Source organism: Dermochelys coriacea, chromosome 23, assembly GCF_009764565.3.
Source record: "Dermochelys coriacea isolate rDerCor1 chromosome 23, rDerCor1.pri.v4, whole genome shotgun sequence".
NCBI classification, from domain to species: Eukaryota; Metazoa; Chordata; order Testudines; family Dermochelyidae; genus Dermochelys; species Dermochelys coriacea.
In genome coordinates, this window is record NC_050090.1 from 16,764,651 (window position 1) to 16,781,227 (window position 16,577).

The 16,577-nt window shown below is 67.5% G+C and overlaps 2 protein-coding genes across 6 annotated transcripts; one reads left to right on the top strand and one right to left on the bottom strand.

Moving 5' to 3' along the window:
* Positions 1-114: 114 nt before the first annotated feature.
* On the top strand, positions 115-10,779 carry ARHGAP4 (Rho GTPase activating protein 4). The gene is made up of 23 exons (XM_038382052.2): positions 115-338; positions 2,160-2,349; positions 3,035-3,197; positions 3,386-3,448; positions 3,538-3,717; positions 3,819-3,947; positions 4,486-4,707; positions 4,909-5,010; positions 5,474-5,659; positions 5,813-5,897; positions 7,032-7,059; positions 7,226-7,304; positions 7,600-7,660; positions 7,812-7,889; positions 7,976-8,110; positions 8,325-8,430; positions 8,666-8,893; positions 9,012-9,094; positions 9,447-9,630; positions 9,740-9,829; positions 10,061-10,195; positions 10,322-10,421; positions 10,495-10,779. The coding sequence occupies exons 1-23, from the start codon at positions 272-274 to the stop codon at positions 10,693-10,695; spliced, it is 2,895 nt and encodes a 964-aa protein (XP_038237980.2). The 5' UTR covers positions 115-271; the 3' UTR covers positions 10,696-10,779.
* Positions 10,780-13,828: 3,049 nt separating this feature from the next.
* LOC119847525 (renin binding protein) lies at positions 13,829-16,425 on the bottom strand. 5 transcript variants are annotated; one of them, XM_038382387.2, is made up of 10 exons: positions 16,260-16,423; positions 16,091-16,166; positions 15,927-16,002; positions 15,597-15,769; positions 15,297-15,524; positions 15,129-15,210; positions 14,843-15,018; positions 14,637-14,768; positions 14,280-14,367; positions 13,868-14,000 (listed from the first exon to the last, which is right to left on the bottom strand). In XM_038382387.2, the coding sequence occupies exons 1-10, from the start codon at positions 16,361-16,363 to the stop codon at positions 13,930-13,932; spliced, it is 1,206 nt and encodes a 401-aa protein (XP_038238315.1). In that variant the 5' UTR covers positions 16,364-16,423; the 3' UTR covers positions 13,868-13,929. The 5 variants fall into 5 exon arrangements, with proteins under 5 accessions (XP_043357265.1, XP_038238315.1, XP_038238317.1 ...); XM_038382389.1 differs by lacking the exon at positions 14,637-14,768 and having other exon boundaries at positions 16,260-16,424; XM_038382388.1 differs by lacking the exon at positions 14,280-14,367 and having other exon boundaries at positions 16,260-16,424.
* Positions 16,426-16,577: the final 152 nt, after the last annotated feature.

The window sequence follows — 16,577 nt, forward strand, 5'->3', positions numbered from 1 at the left end:
CAGGCTGGCGCGGGAGGCTGCAGCGCGCAAGGGGTTAAGGATGCTCCTTGACTTCCTCCTCCCGCTCCCCCAACAGGGTGGGGCTGGACGCGGGGGGCGGGGCGGACCGGGGGCGGGGCCAGGCGCATCCGCAGCGTGGGGCACTGAGGGACCCGCTGTTGAGCACCCAGAGGGGGGCGAAGGATCCTCCCCGCTCCCTTCCCCCCCCCAGCCCGGCTCGGCTCCCGCGCTCGGATCGGGCCCCCCGCGGGGCCGCCCCCCACGGCGCGGGATGAGCGCGCTGGGCAAGGCGCGCAAGGAGCGCTGGCCGCAGGCTGAATATGAGGCGCAGGCGAAAGGTGAGGGGGGGCCCAGGCTGCGCCCCCCTGGCTCTAGGACCGGGCTGCGGGGCGTGGCGGGGAAGGGGGCAGTGAGCTGGGGGGCGGATGTTGAGGGCGCTGGGGGACTAAAGGAGGCGCGGGGTGCAGGGGGGCGGAGACCAGAGGCGTTATGGGGGGCTGGGGCGCAGGAGGGCGGAAACCATAGGGGTTATGGGGGGCTGGGGCGCAGGGGGGCCGAAGAAGGCTGCGTTTTGGGGGGGCTGTAGTAGATGGGTGTTGAAAATTGGGGTAGAGGTGCGGGGGAGGGGCTCAGCCACAGCATTGGGAGGGGGCTTAATGGGCTGTCCCGAACCCCCCCCGCCCTACCTGGGCCCCCCCACTTCCCCCCACCCTGTGGCTTGGGGGGTCTCCTGATGGCTAGGTCCCCTCCCCCTGCTGAGGTCTGTTGGGTTACGGCAGGGGGGCAGGGAGCCCGAACTCCGGGGTTCTCTTCCGGCTCCAGGAGGTCAGTGGGGCTAGTGGGGGGCAGCCCACACCCCGGCCTCTCCCCGCAGCCAGGCAGATCGCATCAGCAGGTTTTACTGCAACTTCCCCCGCAGGTTCCGGCCTCTCGGCTCGGTTCAACTTCCTCACCCCCCCTTCCCCCTCCCCCCACATAACCCTGGGGAATCCCGGCAGAGTTCAGGGCCAGGAGAGAACCCAGGAGTCCTGGCTCCCAGCCCCCACTCCCCTCTCAGCGCCGGGGAGAGAACCCAGGAGTCCTGGCTCCCTGCGCCCCCTGCTCTAACCACTAGCCCCGCTCCCCTCCCAGGGCCGGGGAGAGAACCTAGGAGTCGGTTAGTTCTTCACTGTGGGGTGTGACCTGGTGCACGTGGCTGGGTGGGGTTGGGGGGAGCCCGGACTCCTGGGTGGGGGTGGGTGAGGGCTGGGGGGTGGCCCTGTGTGGGGTTGCAGGCGCCAGTCCCCTCCTGCTGTATATGGGGGTTGGAGTCTTTTGGGCAGGATGCGGGTCAGGGGAAGGTTACCCGGGGGGGGTCCCCAAATGTGGCCACAGCCCTGTGCCCCGAAGGGCAGGGGATGGACCACAGGCAGGGCCACCAGTGCCCGGCCTCGGCTCTTCCCCCCATCAGTGGGCCAGCTGCTGCCCGTGGGGAAAAAGGAAGGCAGGGGGGCAGGGAAAGGGGAATGTTCCAGCCCCTCGAGCCAGCCCCTGCCCCTGGGCCACATCCCGGCCAGTGCCCGCCCCAGCGAGGACAGTGCCCTGTGCCCCATTCCCTGCCCCCTGAGCCAGCCCTGGTGCCATGGGGGGCAGGTGCCTGCGGGGCTGGGCTCTTCCACTCCCATCAGCCAGCCAGCTGGGCTCGCAGACTTTCCTACTCCTGGGTCCCTTCCCTGCCCCTCCGTTCCTGGACTCCTGGGTCCCTTCCCTGTCCCTCCAGCCCTGCACTCCTGGGTCCCTTCCCTGCTCTGTCCTGCCCACTGCTGGCCCTGGACTCCTGGGTCCCTTCCCTGCCCCTCCGGCCCCAGACTCCTGGGTCCCTTCCCTGCTCCGTCCTGCCCACCGCTGGCCCCGAACTCCTGGGTCCCTTCCCTGCCCCTCCAGCCCTGGACTCCTGGGTCCCTTCCCTGCTCCGTCCTGCCCACCGCTGGCCCCAGACTCCTGGGTCCCTTCCTTGCCCCTCCAGCCCTGGACTCCTGGGTCCCTTCCCTGCTCCGTCCTGCCCACCGCTGGCCCCGGACTCCTGGGTCCCTTCCCTGCCCCTCCGGCCCTGGACTCCCGGGTCCCTTCCCTGCTCCCTGGGCTCCTGGGCACCCCCTGCTGACACTGCCCCCCTGCAGAGCTGCGTGGCCAGCTTGGTGAGCAGCAGCGGGGGCGGGAGGCCCAGGCTGAGGCCCGGCTGCAGCTGCTCCAGGACATGGGCGAGTTCCTGCGGCGAAAGTCCGAGCTGGAGCAGGAATATTCCCGGGGGCTGGAGAAGCTGTCGGAGAGATTCACCGCCCGGCTGCGCTGGGCCAAGGAGCACCCCAAGTGAGCTGCGGGTTGGGAGTGAGGGGCACCAGCGGGCTGGGGGGCTGCGGGTCAGGAGTGAGGGGCACTGGGGGGGTTGCAGGTCGGGAGTGAGGGGTACCGGGAGGCTGGGGGGGTTGCGGGTCAGGAGTGAGGGGCACCGGCAGGCTGGGGGGGCTGTGGGTCAGGAGTGAGGGGCACCAGCAGGGTTGGGGGTGCGGGTCGCGAGTGAGGGGCACCGGCGGGCTGGGGGGACTGGGGGGCTGCGGGATGGGAATGAGGGGCACCGGCGGGCTGGGGGGCTGCGGGACGGGAGTGAGGGGCGCTGGGGGGCTGCATGTCAGGAGTGAGGGGCACCGGCGGGCTGGGGGGCTGCGGGACGGGAGTGAGGGGCACTGGCAGGCTGGGGAGTCTGGGGGGCTGCGGGTCAGGAGTGAGGGGCACCGGCAGGCTGGGGGGGCTGCGGGACGGGAGTGAGGGACAGTGGCAGGCTGGGGGGGCTGTGGGACGGGAGTGAGGGGCATCGGTGGGCTGGGGGGGGCTGCGGGTCGGGAGTGAGGGGCACTGGCAGGCTGGGGGGCTGCGGGTTGGGAGTGGGGCACCGGCGGGCTGGGGGGCTGCGGGTCGGGAGTGGGGCACCAGCGGGCTGGGGGGGCTGGGGGGCTGCGGGTCAGGAGTGAGGGGCACCATTGTCCGTTCTCCCTAGGAGAGAGCAGGACCCGCCATCCCCTCTGCAGTGCTGGCAGCTGGTGCTGAAACAGACCCGCCAGGCCGGCCGGGACCACGGGGCCCTGAGCGATATTTATACGGGGCCCCTGACGCTGCACCTGGCCCAGCTCAGCGACGACCTGGGGCGCCTGGTTAAGAAGGTGGGGCTGCTCCCCCTCCCCCGGACTCCTGGGTCCTGTCCCTCCAGCGTGATGCTGTTCCCTCCCCCGTGGAGTCCTGGGGCTCCATCCAACTCCCTGGGTATAGGGGTCAGTGTGGGAAGGGAGGGGTTGATTGGGGCTAAAATTAGGGACCCCCGTCTCTAACTCTGCCCCCCGCCCCCTCCCAGAGCCGAGACTTGGAGCAGCAGATGCAGGACGAGCTGCTGACGATGATTTCCGAGCTGCAGATGGTGAGTGTGGAAAAAACCCCCCCCCGCACGTGGGGCCAGCCCGGGCAGGGGGGTCTCCAGGCTCCCCACTGACCCCCAACCCCTCCCAGGCTATGAAAACCTACCAGACGCACCACGCAGAGAGCCAGAGCGCCGAGAACAAGCTGCGGGACGCCGAGCGGCAGGAGGAAAAGAGGGGGGCCCGGCAGCCCGCCGAGCCAGGGGGCGCCGGGCAGGACAAGACCGGGCGGCGCGCCTCCCTCCGTAAGGGGGAGCGGCTGGTGGAGAAGGTGAGCAGGTGGGGGGAGGCGGCTTGGGGGTTATGGGGTTGGGGACTCGGAGGGGGGGTTTCCGGCTGCCCCCCCAGCTGACAGGTCTCTCCCCCCGCCAGCGTCAGGCCCGGTTCCTGGCAGCACAGTTGAAGTGCACGGCGGCGCGGAACGATTATCTCCTGCACTTGCGGGCCACCAACGCCGTGATCAGCAACTACTACCTGCGGGACGTCTCTGACATCCTCGACGTACGCGGGGACCCAGGCGTCCGGGCAGCTCCCCTGCAACCCTGCAGCATGGGGAATGGGACCCAGGCGTCCGAGAAGGCTGGATGCTCCAGGGGATTGAGGGGCACCGGCCGCCATGCGGGGGAGCCCAGGGCTGGGCTTACAGGGGCTGCGGGGCAGGAGAGAGGGGTGGGGTGGGGTGGGGCAGGGCTGGGCTCGGGGGGCTGCGGGTCGGGAGTGAGGGGTGGGGTGGGGGCTGGGCTCAGGGGGCTGTGGGTTGGGAGTGAGGGGAGGGGCTGGGCTGGGCTCAGGGGGCTGCAGGGCGGGAGCGAGGGGTGGGGCGGGGGCTGGGCTCGGGGGACTGCGGGTCGGGAGTGAGGGGAGGGGCTGGGCTGGGCTCGGGGGGCTGCGGGTCGGAGCGAGGGGAGGGGCTGGGGGCTGAGCTCGGGGGGCTACGGGTCAGGAGTGAGGGGCGCCAGCGGGGCGGGGCCGGGCGGGGGCTGAGCTGGGCCAGCCTTGGGGGCGCCGGGCTGGGGTTCAGGGGTGTGTCTCCCCACAGTGCTCGGACCTCGGTTTCCATCTCTCCCTGGGCCGCCTGCTGCGGACGTACCTGGCGGCCGAGGGCCGGGCCCAGAGCTCCTGGCAGGAGGGGCTGGGGGCTCTGGAGGGGGCCATGCTGGCCCTGGACCCCCCTGGGGACAAGGCCCGGCTGATGGAGGCCAACCCGGCCGCATACTGCCCCCCCCTGCGCTTCGAGTACCACCCCCATGAAGGCGATGAGGTGAGAGGGGGTTGGGGGGAAGGGGACAGGGGAGGGGAAGATGGGGGGTGGGGGGCAGTGGCAGGGGTAGATGGGCGGGTTGGGGGCGGGGAAGTTGGGGGGCTTGGGGAAAGGTGGGGGGTGGGTGTGGTGGCGGGGGAAGATATGGGGGATGGGGACAGCCGCCCCCCCAGCTGCATCGCCCCCTTTGGCTCCCCCCAGGTATCGGAGGTCCAGGCCGTGGGGTCCCTGTGCCCGGAGTTGCTGCTGCATCAGCAGGACATCGAGGCGCGGCTGAAGGACCTGAGCCTGGAGACCGAGGAGGTGGGGCCGGGGGGCCCTGCCGGGGGGACACGCTCAGGGGACCCTTGTCAGCTGGGACACATCAGCGCGGCTCCCTGCAGGGCACCTGTCGCCAGGGCAAGGAGCCTCCCCAGCTGCGGCCAGCCCCAGCCCCCTGGTCACCCCACAGCCCGCATGGGACACAGTTGGGGTATTAGCCTGGTGCCCTGAACCCCCCCCGAAGTCCCAGACCGGAGACTGACCCCTCCTCCAGCCTGTGGCCTCCTTCCTGGGAAAAGGGTCACCAGGTCATCCCCCAGCCAGGCCTTGATGCAGCACACAGGGAAACTGAGGCACACACGGTGCAAAGCAGAGTCACATCCAGCATGACCAGGGGAAAAACCACATTTCATTACAGAGAGCCGCTCACACCAATGGCCACTGCTGCAAAGGATTCTGGGAGCCAGTGCTGGGGTCCCCCCTCACCCTCCCCATGTCCCCCCAGGTGAACAAGACACTGCAGGCCACAATGAGCAGCTTGCGGGAGCTGCTGGGAGCCGAGGAGCCCGAGGTGCTGGAGGCCTTCAGGGGGCCTGGCTCGTCCGAGTCGCTGCGGGGGGCTGGTGCCGAGGGGCGCAGCGGGGCTAAGAGACGGGCCCAGCAGCTGGAGACAGAGACCTTCTATCTCACGGTATGGCCCTCCCCGGTGTGTGATCCCCCTGCCCCATGGCACCCCTCACCCCCGACCTGCAGACCCCCAGCACCCCTTGCTCCTGCCCCACAGCCCCCCCGCCCGTGTCCGTCACTCCCGCCCTGCCTGGCTCATCCTGTCTTCCCCCCGCAGAAGCTGGAGCTGTTCCTGACCCGACGGAGCATTGGGGCGAAGTTACAGTCGAAGCTGGAGATGCTGGGCGAGGCCATCGCGAAGGGTGAGCGGGGGCGGGGGGGAAGGACCCAGGCGTCCGGGTGTTAATTCTTTGTGATGGGTTCGGTCACAGAGATCCTCTGATGTGCTGAGATTACCTCTGGGCCCGTTTTCCCTCCAGCCTGGACTCCAGCACCCTGCCTTGTCGAGCCAGACCCACCAGCCTGCTGCAAACACAGACCCAGGGTCTGACCCACGAGTCCCAGAGCTGCAGACTTAACTGAGAACAGCTTAAGAAGTGCTCCTGTCTCCAGCACCGACACCCAGTTCCCAGTGGGGTCCAAACCCCAAATCAATCCATTTACTCTGTATAAAGTTTATACAGGGTAAACCCATAAATCGTCCGCCCTCTATAACATTGATAGAGAGATATGCACAGCTGTTTGCCGCCCCCCGCCCCCCAGGTTTTAATCACTTACTCTGGGTTAATTAATGAGCAAAAAGTGGTTTAATTAGGTAGGATTTAAGAGGTCCCAAGTAATAACAGACAGAACAAAGTGAGTCACCAAGCAAACGAAAACAACCCGCAAGTCTAAGCCTAGCACGTCAAGGAACCGAATTCAGGGGAATATGGTCCAGGAAGCTTCTTTCCCAGGCTAGACTCTGCCCTCGTCTGGGCCCGTCCTTCCTCCGGTGCAGCCCTTGTTCCTGCTCAGGGGGTAACTCGGGGATTTCTCATAACTCCAGCCCCCTTTGTTCTTTTCCACCCCCTGTTATAGCTTTAGCCCCAGGCAGGACCCCTTTGTCCCTCTCTGGGTCCCCACAACTCCTTCCAAATGGAAAAGCCCCAGGTTTAGGGTGGATTCTGGTACCAGATGACATGGTCCCATGTCCTGGGAGACCCCCCAAGCCTCAGAGCCATCCCCAGTCGCTGGTCCTGCCAAGCCACTGTCAATGGCCCGCACATCACAGCATCGCACCGGGACCTGAGCCACCGTTGGCATTTCTAGCGCCAGACCCCAGAGTGACACGTTCACACAAAGGGGGTGGCCACGCGCAGCGGATCACGAGCTCTGTAGTGACACTGCACAAGAGGCCTTTTGCACGACACATCATCCAGTTATGTTCTATTCACCCTCATTAGTGTATTTCCCTAAAATCCCCCCAAGTCACCCTCTGCCTCTCGCTTTCTCTGCAGCGGCCCCTGAGGACGGAGAGGAGCTCAGGTGAGGGGGGACCGGGGGGAGGCCAGGGGCGGGGGGGAAGATGAGGGTTGGGGGGGTCCCAAGGCTGGCAGGTCTAGCTCTCCCCCCCGTATCCTGGCCCCTTGGCAGCCGGGGGGGTCCCTGAATCCCCCACCTCAGTGTCTGACATGTTCTCCCCCTGCCACAGGGCCCCTCTGCGCGCCTCCCTCCCCCGTGTCCCGGCCGCATTCGCCTCCTTCCCCACAGACCTGGAGGACTTTGTGCAGGTACCAGACCCCCCCCTACATGCTGCCCCCCCTCGCTGCCCTCACCCCCCCGCTGGCCCCCATGCTACCCCCCCCAGCCTCTTGCTCTGCGTCCCACCCCTGCTGGCTCGGCCCCCGTTGGTCCCTGTGGGGTGGGGGGGGTCTCCTGCCCCCCAGCACTGGTGCCAGAAACTGCTCCTCGTGTGCTTTGCTGGAGCCTGGGGGGGTGGATCCAGTGTCCCCCAGCCCCTCCCCCATCTATGGGGCAGAGGCTGTAGGGGCCTGGGGTCTGATCTCTCTCCCCCCCAATCTGCAGAAATCTGGCCAGGCCATCCCGCTGGTGGTGGAGAGCTGCATCCGATTCATCAACCTGCACGGTAAGGGCCTGGGTCCCCCTCCCCTGTCCCGGATGCCTGGGTCCCCCTCCCCTGTCCCGGATGCCTGGGTCCCCCTCGCTCCGTCCCGGACGCCTGGGTCCCCTCCCTGGGGTTCTCTGCTGCCCCGTCCCATGCCGGATTCTCCCCGCAGGTCTCCAGCATGAGGGGATCTTTCGGGTGCCGGGGTCACAGATGCGGGTGACTGAAATCCAGGAGGCCTTCGAGAGAGGTGAGGGGGGGCTGGGTGGGGGGAGCTGGGTGGGAGACCGGAGGGAGCCGCCCCCCCTCACCACTGCCCCCCGGTTCCTCCCCCAGGCGAGGACCCCCTGGCGGGCGGCTCCTACCCCCGTGACCTGGACTCGGTGGCCGGGGTCCTGAAGTTGTTTTTTCGGGGGCTGCAGAAGCCCCTGATTCCGCCGGACGTCGTCCCGGAGCTGCTGGCGATGGCCCGTGAGTCCCCCCCCCCCATCTGTCCCCCTCATGTGTCCCACCCTCCATGGGCCCCCAGCCCCGCCCCACCCCCCCATGTGTCCCTCCAGCTCCATCCCACCCCCCCATGTCCCCCTCCCGGCCCACCTCCCTGACTCCCCTGTCCCCATCTCCTCCCATGGACCCCCCTCTGGCTGTTCTTTGCCCCCCTGGCTGACCCCCCCCTACCCCCCAGAGCTGGAGTGCCTGTCCGAGCGCATCTCCCACCTCCGCGCCCTCCTGGCCCGGCTCCCGGGGCCCGTGGTCGTTGTCCTGCGATATCTCTTTGCCTTCCTGAACCAGTGAGTGGCTGGGGACGCTGTGGGGTGGGGGGCTCGGCAGGGGGTGCCTTGGGGTGGGGGGTCGTGGCGGTTGGTGGGGGGCGCCATGGGGCAGGGGTGACTCAGGGAGGGGCGCCGTGGAGCGGGGGGCCTCGGCGGAGGGCGCCGTGGGGCGGGGGGGCTTGGCAGGCGAGGCGGGGGGCTCGGCAGGGGGCGCCGTGGGGTGGGGGGCTCAGCAAGGTGCTCTCCCCCCCAGCGTGTCCCAGTACAGCGAGGAGAACATGATGACCCCCTACAACCTGGCTGTCTGCTTCGGGCCCACGCTGGCGGCCACCCCACCCAGCCTGGACCCCGTCTCCACTCAGCCCCACGCCAACGAGGCCGTGAAGTGCCTGATCCTGCACCCCGAGGCCACCTTCCCCCCCCCCGACCAGCTGCCTGGCCCCCTGTACGAGAAGTGCCTGGCCCCGCCCGACGAGGACAGGTGAGTGGGGGGCAGGTGAGGGGGAGCCAGGGCGGGGGATGTGCTGGGCGTTTCCGCAGGGTGGGGGGCTCCTGGTGAGGGGCAGGGCCCTGATCTCACCACCTCTCTCGGCCCCCAGCGAGATGCTGCCCCTGGACCCCGCAGCTGAGGAGAGCGAGGGGGATGGGCCCCCCGAAACATCGGCCATGGCCAGCGAGGACGGTGAGCGGGGTGATGGGGGGGGGGTTGGGCCAGGGAGATCCCTTCCCCTCCCTCCCCCCCAGCTCTGGCATTGGAGAGGGTCCCACCCTCCAGGGGTCAGCCCCCCCAGCAGGTCCCATTGTCTGCACACGCCAGCCACCCAGCACCCCAAGGGGGCAGCAATGGGGGCTGCCGGCGGGAGGGGGTGGGGGACCCAAGGGGGCGCTGGCAGGGGCTGGGGGGTGAGGGTGGGAGGAGGTAGGGGGCCCTAGGCAGGTGCTGGTGGGAGGCATTGGGGTCCTGTGGGGGTTGGGGGGCTCTGGTGGGAGGGGCTGGGGGGCTCCGGCGTGGTCTGATGTGTGTCTCCCCCCAGACCCGGAGGCCCCCCCCGAGGCCGTGGCCCGGTTCTCCTACGAGGGGCGCTCGTCCCAGGAGCTCTCGTTCCAGCCCGGGGACCGGATCCGGCTGCTGGCCAAGGCCTCCCCAGACTGGTGGCGCGGGGAGCTGGGGGGCACCCGCGGCCTGGTGCCCCACAAGTACATCAGCCTGATCCCCAGGTGAAGGATGGGGGGGGCTGGGGGAGCGGAAACAGATGGGAGTTGGGGTCTAGCGATGGGGGGGCTGGGAGAGAACAATCCCCCTAACAGAGTCTGCTCTGCCCCCCAGCACCGAGAAAAGCCAGAGTCGCCGAACCTCGGGGTCGGACGGAGACACCGCGTCCCCCCCACCTGAGCCAACATCAGAATTAACCAGCAGGTGAGGGGGGGGTCCCAAGATACCCTGCCCCACCCCAGAGGGGACCCTGGATACCCGGCTTCCTGCCCTGACCCCGAGGGGTCCGCAGATACCTGGGCCCCTGCCCTGCCTCACCTCTGGGTACCCGGCCCCTGCCCAGATACCCATTCCCCTGCCCTGCCCCACCCTGGTTAACCAGCTCCCTGCCCCACCCCTGAGGGGTCCCTGGGTAACCCCCCATTTCTCCCGCAGGCTGCGGGTGAACTCGGAGGGCAGCCGGGGGCGCCAGCGACCCGGTACCAGCCCCATCCGCAAAGTGGCCTCCCCCTTCATCGATTCAGGGCGTCTGCTCTTCCCCCTTAATTCGTCCCCCTGGGCTTTTGACAGGTGAGATCCCCTGTCCTGGGCGAGGGGTCCCTGGGGAGCCAGCCCCACCACAAAGGTGGCTGCCCTTAATGGGGCCCCCCAAATCTCTCCCTTCTGTCTGCCAACACCCCCTTTCCTTCCCCCCAGGATGGAGCGGGGGGCTCTGGGGGTCGGATCTCCCGGTGGAGGTCGCCTGAATAGTGGAGAGAAACAAGGAGCACCAGAGAAGCATATGGAGATGGATAAGGTAAGTTTGGGGGGAAGCACCCCATTCCCTGCCCTTGGGGCCGGCCCCCACCCACTCATCTCTCTCCTTCCAGGCCGTGACGCGAAACATGGACTCCGTGTTCAAGGAGCTGCTCAGCAAAAGCGGGGGAAGGCAGGGGGGGCCCGAAGGTGTCCCCGAGACCCCAGATCCCCCTAGAACCGCCCCAGCCGGGAAGAGGGGCCCTGGCCCCCCCAAACCCGCCTTCGGTCTGCGCAGCAAAGGGCTCTTCAAAGCCTCCGGGAACGGGGAGTAAGCCCCCCCCACTGCTGCCCGACATCCTCCGGGCCACACCCACCCCCCCAGCCCTTGTGCCCATGGGGCTCCCCTCTGCAGGGGGCTCCCTTTGGGGATCCCTGCCCCGTGCTTTGAGCATAGCTTTGTACCCATGGGAGGGAGAAGCTGCTGTCCATTTGGGGGTCTCCCCCCACCCCAAATAAAGTTTGCTTAAATTCTCTTTGTGTCTGTTCGAGCCCGGACGCCTGGGTTCTCTCCCTGGCTCTGGGAGGGGAGTGGGGTCTAGGGGTTAGAGCATGGGGGGTGGGGAGAGTGAGCTGGGAGCCAGGCCTCTTGGGTTCTCTCCCCTATGCCCCGTTCCTAGGTGGGCCCCCCAAGGTGTGTGAGCACCCTTATTTTTTAACCCCTCACCCCCCGATCTGCATTTGAGGCCGCCCTGGAGATGCCATGTGATCACTAGCCCCACCCCTGACTCTGAGCCCCTCCCCCTCTGGCTGCAGCTTGGTGGAAGGGGGGTCCCCCCAACATTGGCCAGCAAAGTAGGAGGGGGGGCCGAGGTGTGGCTGCCAGCCATGAACCCAGTGCTACCGTAATGCTGCTAATAACGTGCAGCAGCAATTGTGCCCCCTCTGCTACCGTAATGCTTGTAATAATGGGCATTCTGTAATGGAGGAGGGGCGCCCTGATGTGTTATCGTAGTGCCCTGCTAATGCGCATATTACAATTGCCTGGCCTGGGTGTTACCGTAACACTTCTAATAATGTGCATTCGATGATTGCTGCCCATGTAGTACCATAATACTGGGCATTCAAACATTGGGGGCCCAGGCTACTGTCATGCTGCTAATATTTTGACTGCCATAATTGGGGCTGTGTCTAGGCTAGGTGCTACCATAATGCTGCTAACAATGCACCCTCTCCCTGCCCCATCTCAGTTGGGCTACCAGGTGCTGCAAGCCTTGGGGGGGAGCCAACTCCTGCCCCCTGTTGGTGGGGCACAGGGAGCGCAGTGCCCCAGGGCTCCTGGTGGTAAAGGGGGCCCAGGGGAGGATGCTTGCTGCTGCCATCCGCTGGCAAGCGGCAGGGAAGCCTCCAGGCCTCTTTTGCATACTGATTAAGCAACACTGGGCCGGTGGGCACCCGGATGTTGCTCTTCATAGCAGGTGACGGAGCTGTGCTGGTAATGCCTTTGCCAGGGGGTCACCCTACGCAAGGAGCAGGCTGGCCCGGCTGGGTCCTGCAGCCCAGAGACCAAACTGAGGGGCTCCCTAGAGTTGGGGGGGGGGAAATGCAAGGCCCTGGTGGGGTTGGCTCAGCGGCCTGTTGGCTCCTGTGGCTGCTCTGGGGCCCTGATCTACTCCATGAAGACCCCTGCAGTGGATCTGGGGAGCTGGGATGGAGCCAGCTCTGCTGCAATCAGCGGTGAGTCATTTCCCCTCCTCCGTAGGGCTGAGACTGGCTGTGCCTCAGTTTACCAGCTTTGCAGCAGGATCTGCAGCTGGCATGGCTGCCATTTCCCCAGGCTGGGTGGGCTCCCCACTGAGGTGGGATTAGTGGGTTTGTCTTTCCTGCAGCGTTGGCCTCAGGATCATGCCCCCTCCCCAGGGACGGGGGAAGTGAGTAGGTGGCTGCCATGCCTGGCGAAGGCATCCCGGGGGTGGCAGTGGGAAGGGCCGCAGCGTCTGGTAACGACTCTAGCTGGGTCGGGGGGCTCGGCCTGGCTGTGAGGGGCCAGAGCAGCATGGGGGGATTTATCTCTCCCTACTGCCCCCTGCTGGAGGGCTTGGGCTGCTCGGTGTGTCTGTTGGGGGGTGGAAGGACTGGGCAGGCAGGGCCCAGGCTGAGCAGAGTGTGAGGGGGGGGGTCGTTTCCGGTGGCGGCAGTGGTGGGTTTGGGGTGTGTGGCTGGGGAAGACGCCGTGTGTTGTAACTGGGCCCCGATCTCAGCGGGGATCTCCAAGCGCTGCCGTAGCACTGCTAATGCATGCTGTAATGGTGGGCCCTGATACCCCCATCACTCTCCTCTCCCATTGCTGCTCTCTGCAGCCCCCCCAATTCCGGTTCTCAGTGGGCCAGGACCGGCGCCCTAGGACCTGTGAGCCGGAGACACTGGGTCCCCGCCCCAGGGCAATCGTCCCACTGTGACTCTGCAATGGGGGTACTAAAGTGTCTTGTTCCCCCACCCCAGTGACCCCTTGTCCTGAGATGCTCCAGCCCCTTGGGGAGGGGGGCTGGCAGACCCTGTTAATAGAGGGGAGATCCCCTCTTGCCCCCCATGCTGGGGAGAGCCCCCTAAGGACAGCTGGGCTGAGCCAGGGCAATGGTCCATCCAGGCACTTCAGTGGAATGAACAGACCAGGGCAACTATTGCACCATCCGTCCCCCCGGCCCACTGCCAGTGTCCGGCACCGAGCGGTTCAGGGACACCTGGAGCAGGGGGCTGCGTCCCCAGCAGGCTCGGGACCAGCCACTGTTGGTCCCAGGCTCCAGGGACTGATTTCCTCCTTTTCTGAACCCAGTGATGCTTTCAGCCTTCACAACATCCCCTGGCAGTGAGTTCCCCAGGCCCACTGGCTGCAGTGAGACGAGGTATTTGCTGCTTCGGCTTGCTTGAAACCGGTTGCCTGTCGAGCTTCTTGGGCGACTCCCTGGTTCTTGCATTAGGGGAAGGAATAAATAACCTTCCCCACACCCCTGCTGATGAGCTGGCCCTCTGGGCCCCCCCCCAGCCCAGCATAACACGGGGAGGGGTTTATCCCAGCGCAGGAAACTCTCTGGCTGGGAGGGCGGGGCAAAGATGAGGCCCCGCCCCCGCCCCCACCCGCTCTCTGCTGCCCCACGCACTGCATGTGCAGTGGGGCGCGGTGCTCCCCCGTTGGCCGGCACTGGGAGGCAGCCAATGGCACAGCACGGCGGGGGGATAAAGCCGGGGGTGGCCGCTCCTCCAGAGCAGGGAAGGAAGGGGCGGGGCTGCCCCGGCACAGGACCCAGGCGTCCGAGAGCCCAACCCCTGCCAGCTCTGGGGTCACTCCGGGTCCGTTAACAAGCGCAGCCTCTCGCCTCGGAGCCTGGGCGCGGTAGGGACTGGACCGGGAGGGACCGGACCCTGTCCTATCGTAGGAACGCGTTTTCCATAGGAAACGTGATGGGGGGGGGCGCTGACAGCGTGTCATAAACTCAATTTACACTGCGGTAAAGGAGAAAACTCTCTGTAGGCACTTTCTTTACTGGCATCCCCGAGAAGAGGGGCGGGTGCTAGGGCTCCTGCAGCAGCTTCTCCAGCATCTCCTCGCACAGGTAGAGGGCACGTGGCACATGGAAGCAACCTGGGGAGGGACAAAGCCGGGTACAGAGTGTGTGAGATGGGCCAATGCTCTGTAAACAGCCCTTAAGCCAAACTCCAGTCCCTGCAACCCAGAGTCTGTATCACTCCTTGGGGGGTCCCCACCCTCAGTGTTCCAGCGGGTGAACAATTGATGAGTTTACCCTGTATCACAAGCTGCTTTCAGTTAAGCCTACAGCTATGAGGGGACGTGGTTCAGACTTGGGTCTGACTCCTTGACATGACGCATGTGTGACCCAATCCACCTCTCTCCCTTGCTTACCCTTGAAGGGCCCCCCCTTGATGGTGAGCGCCACCTTCCCGTCCTGTGCCAGGTAGCCAAACCACTCGCCGTGCTCTGGATCCCGGAACTGCAGCAGGAGGATGGTGATTTTCAGCAAAGCTCTGACAACTCTTCCTCTCCCCCCCCCGGCATTGGGACTGCAGGCGGGGGGGGGGGGGGATGATCCATGGGTCTTACACCAGCTGTGTAGCTCCAGGCTATTGCACTGATTTGGGGGGGGGTCCAGCTGCCGGCTGGTTAAGAAGACGCAGCTGATCTCCCGGAGGGGGCAGCCCACCCCCTGGGCGGCCCGATGAAGACACAGCAGCATGCATGGCCCGAGGACCGGGCACTCACCCGCTGGAAGGCGTACTCAGCCACCTGGTTGAAGAGGTGGAGCAGGGCGGGCTTGCGGCTGTGGGCATAGGCCATGAGAAAGGCCACCATGGCTTCAGCATGGGGCCACCACAGCTTCATGTTCCACTCCAGCTGGGGGGGCGAGAAAGGGGGCTCAGAAGGGTGGAGACCTGGCGGTGGGGTGGGGACCTGGGGCACCCTCCTACCTGTGTGGGGCAGAGCCCATCCACATCCTGGAAGGCGAAGAGCCCCCCGTGCTCAGGGTCCCAGCCAGCCTGGAAGGGCCGCACCATGAACCCCTCGATGGCTTGAGCCGCCAGCGCTGTGTCCCCCTGCCGCTGGGCGTATCGGAGCAGGAACCAGCCGGCCTCAATCGCGTGGCCTGGAGGGGACAGAATCAGCCGCAGAACCCAGGTGTCCGAGCTCCTGGCTGCGCTGCCCCCCCCCAGAAAGAACCCAGGCATCCCTCTGCTGCCCCCCGTCCAGGCTCACCTGGGTTCTGCTGCCGCCCCAGGCAGCCCGGCAGCTCCTTCCCGTCCTCCGAGACGTTCTCCAGCACGGCGCGGCCGTCCCTCTGCGGGGGGCGGGGGTTAGTGGCGGGAAGACCCCGGGGTGTATGTAGGCGGGGAGGGGACTCGGGGGTGCGGGGCCCCCCCATACCTGCAGGTGGTGGAGGAGGCGCTGGGCGCACCACCCCTCCAGCTCGGCCAGGGGGCCCCCGGCGCCGTCCCCGTCCCCGTCCCCCAGCTGCTCCGCCAGGCACAGCAGCATCATGGGCACGGCCAGCGGCTCGTGCGGTGTCGCGCCGGCCAGCAGGGGGCGTCCCAGCTCCGTCGGGTCCTCCCGCACCCAGCGCACCACGGCCTCCAGCAGCGCCCGCGCCTCCCGCTGCGGGGGGAGGGGGACAGGCCGTCAGAACCCAGGCGTCCGGGCAGCCCCCCCCCCCCCCCGCGCACTCACCCGGTAGCGGGGCTCCCCCGTGGCGCGGCCCAGCTCGTCCAGCCCCAGGGCGCAGAAGCTCTCGCTGAAGATGCTGCGCTGGAGCTTGGCGGGGCGCCCGTCCCGGCTCAGCGCGAAGGCGGCTTTGGGGGACCCCGGCCCCACGCGGGCGCAGCGCAGCAGAAACTCCCCACCTGCGGGGAAAGGACCCAGGCGTCCTGGCTCCGCTAGCCCCGCCCCCCGCCGTAGCCACAACCCCCCTCCCCCCACAGGGCTGCTCATGTGACACCGAGTCAGCTGATTACCAAAGATTCCCGCTCCGCCCCCCCGCCGCCCCCCCGCGGGGCTCACCGGCCCGGGCGGCCTCCAGCAGGTCGGGGCGTCGGAACCGGGGCACCGTGCGATACAGCCGGGCGTAGACCCACACCTGGGGGGACGGGGCTGGGTCAAGAACCTGGCAGCCCAGCCCGGCTCCCCCCGTTATCCAACGCCCCCCCCGGGCCCCCCGGCCCCACCTGCCGGCCCTGCAGCCAAACGAATTTCACATCGTCGTAAACGGACCCGTCCCGGCCCAGACAGGAGAAGAACCCGCTGCAGAGAGAGGGGGAGGGGTTAGAGCCCGGACGCCTGGGTTCTCGCCCACCTCGGGGGCGGGGGCAGCCCGGACGCCTGGGTTCCGCTCACCCGTGCTCGGGGTCGTGCGAGTGGCGCGCCCAGAAGCCGATGGCCGCGTCCAGCTCCCGGCCCAGCCGCCCCCGCCAGGCCTCGAGCAGCGCCCGCGTCTCCATCCTCCGCCCCGGGACCCAGGCGTCCGGCCGCCTCCACCCAGCGCTGGCGCTCACGTGACCCCACCAGCTGATCCCCGCCCCCCAGGGGCAGCAGGAACCGCCCCGTGACCCCCCCGGCTGGATAGGGACCCAACACCGCCCCCAGCCCAGCCCCGCCCCCATATCCGGCCGAGGGGACCCGCCGCCCCCACTTCAACTCCCCCCCCACGAAACA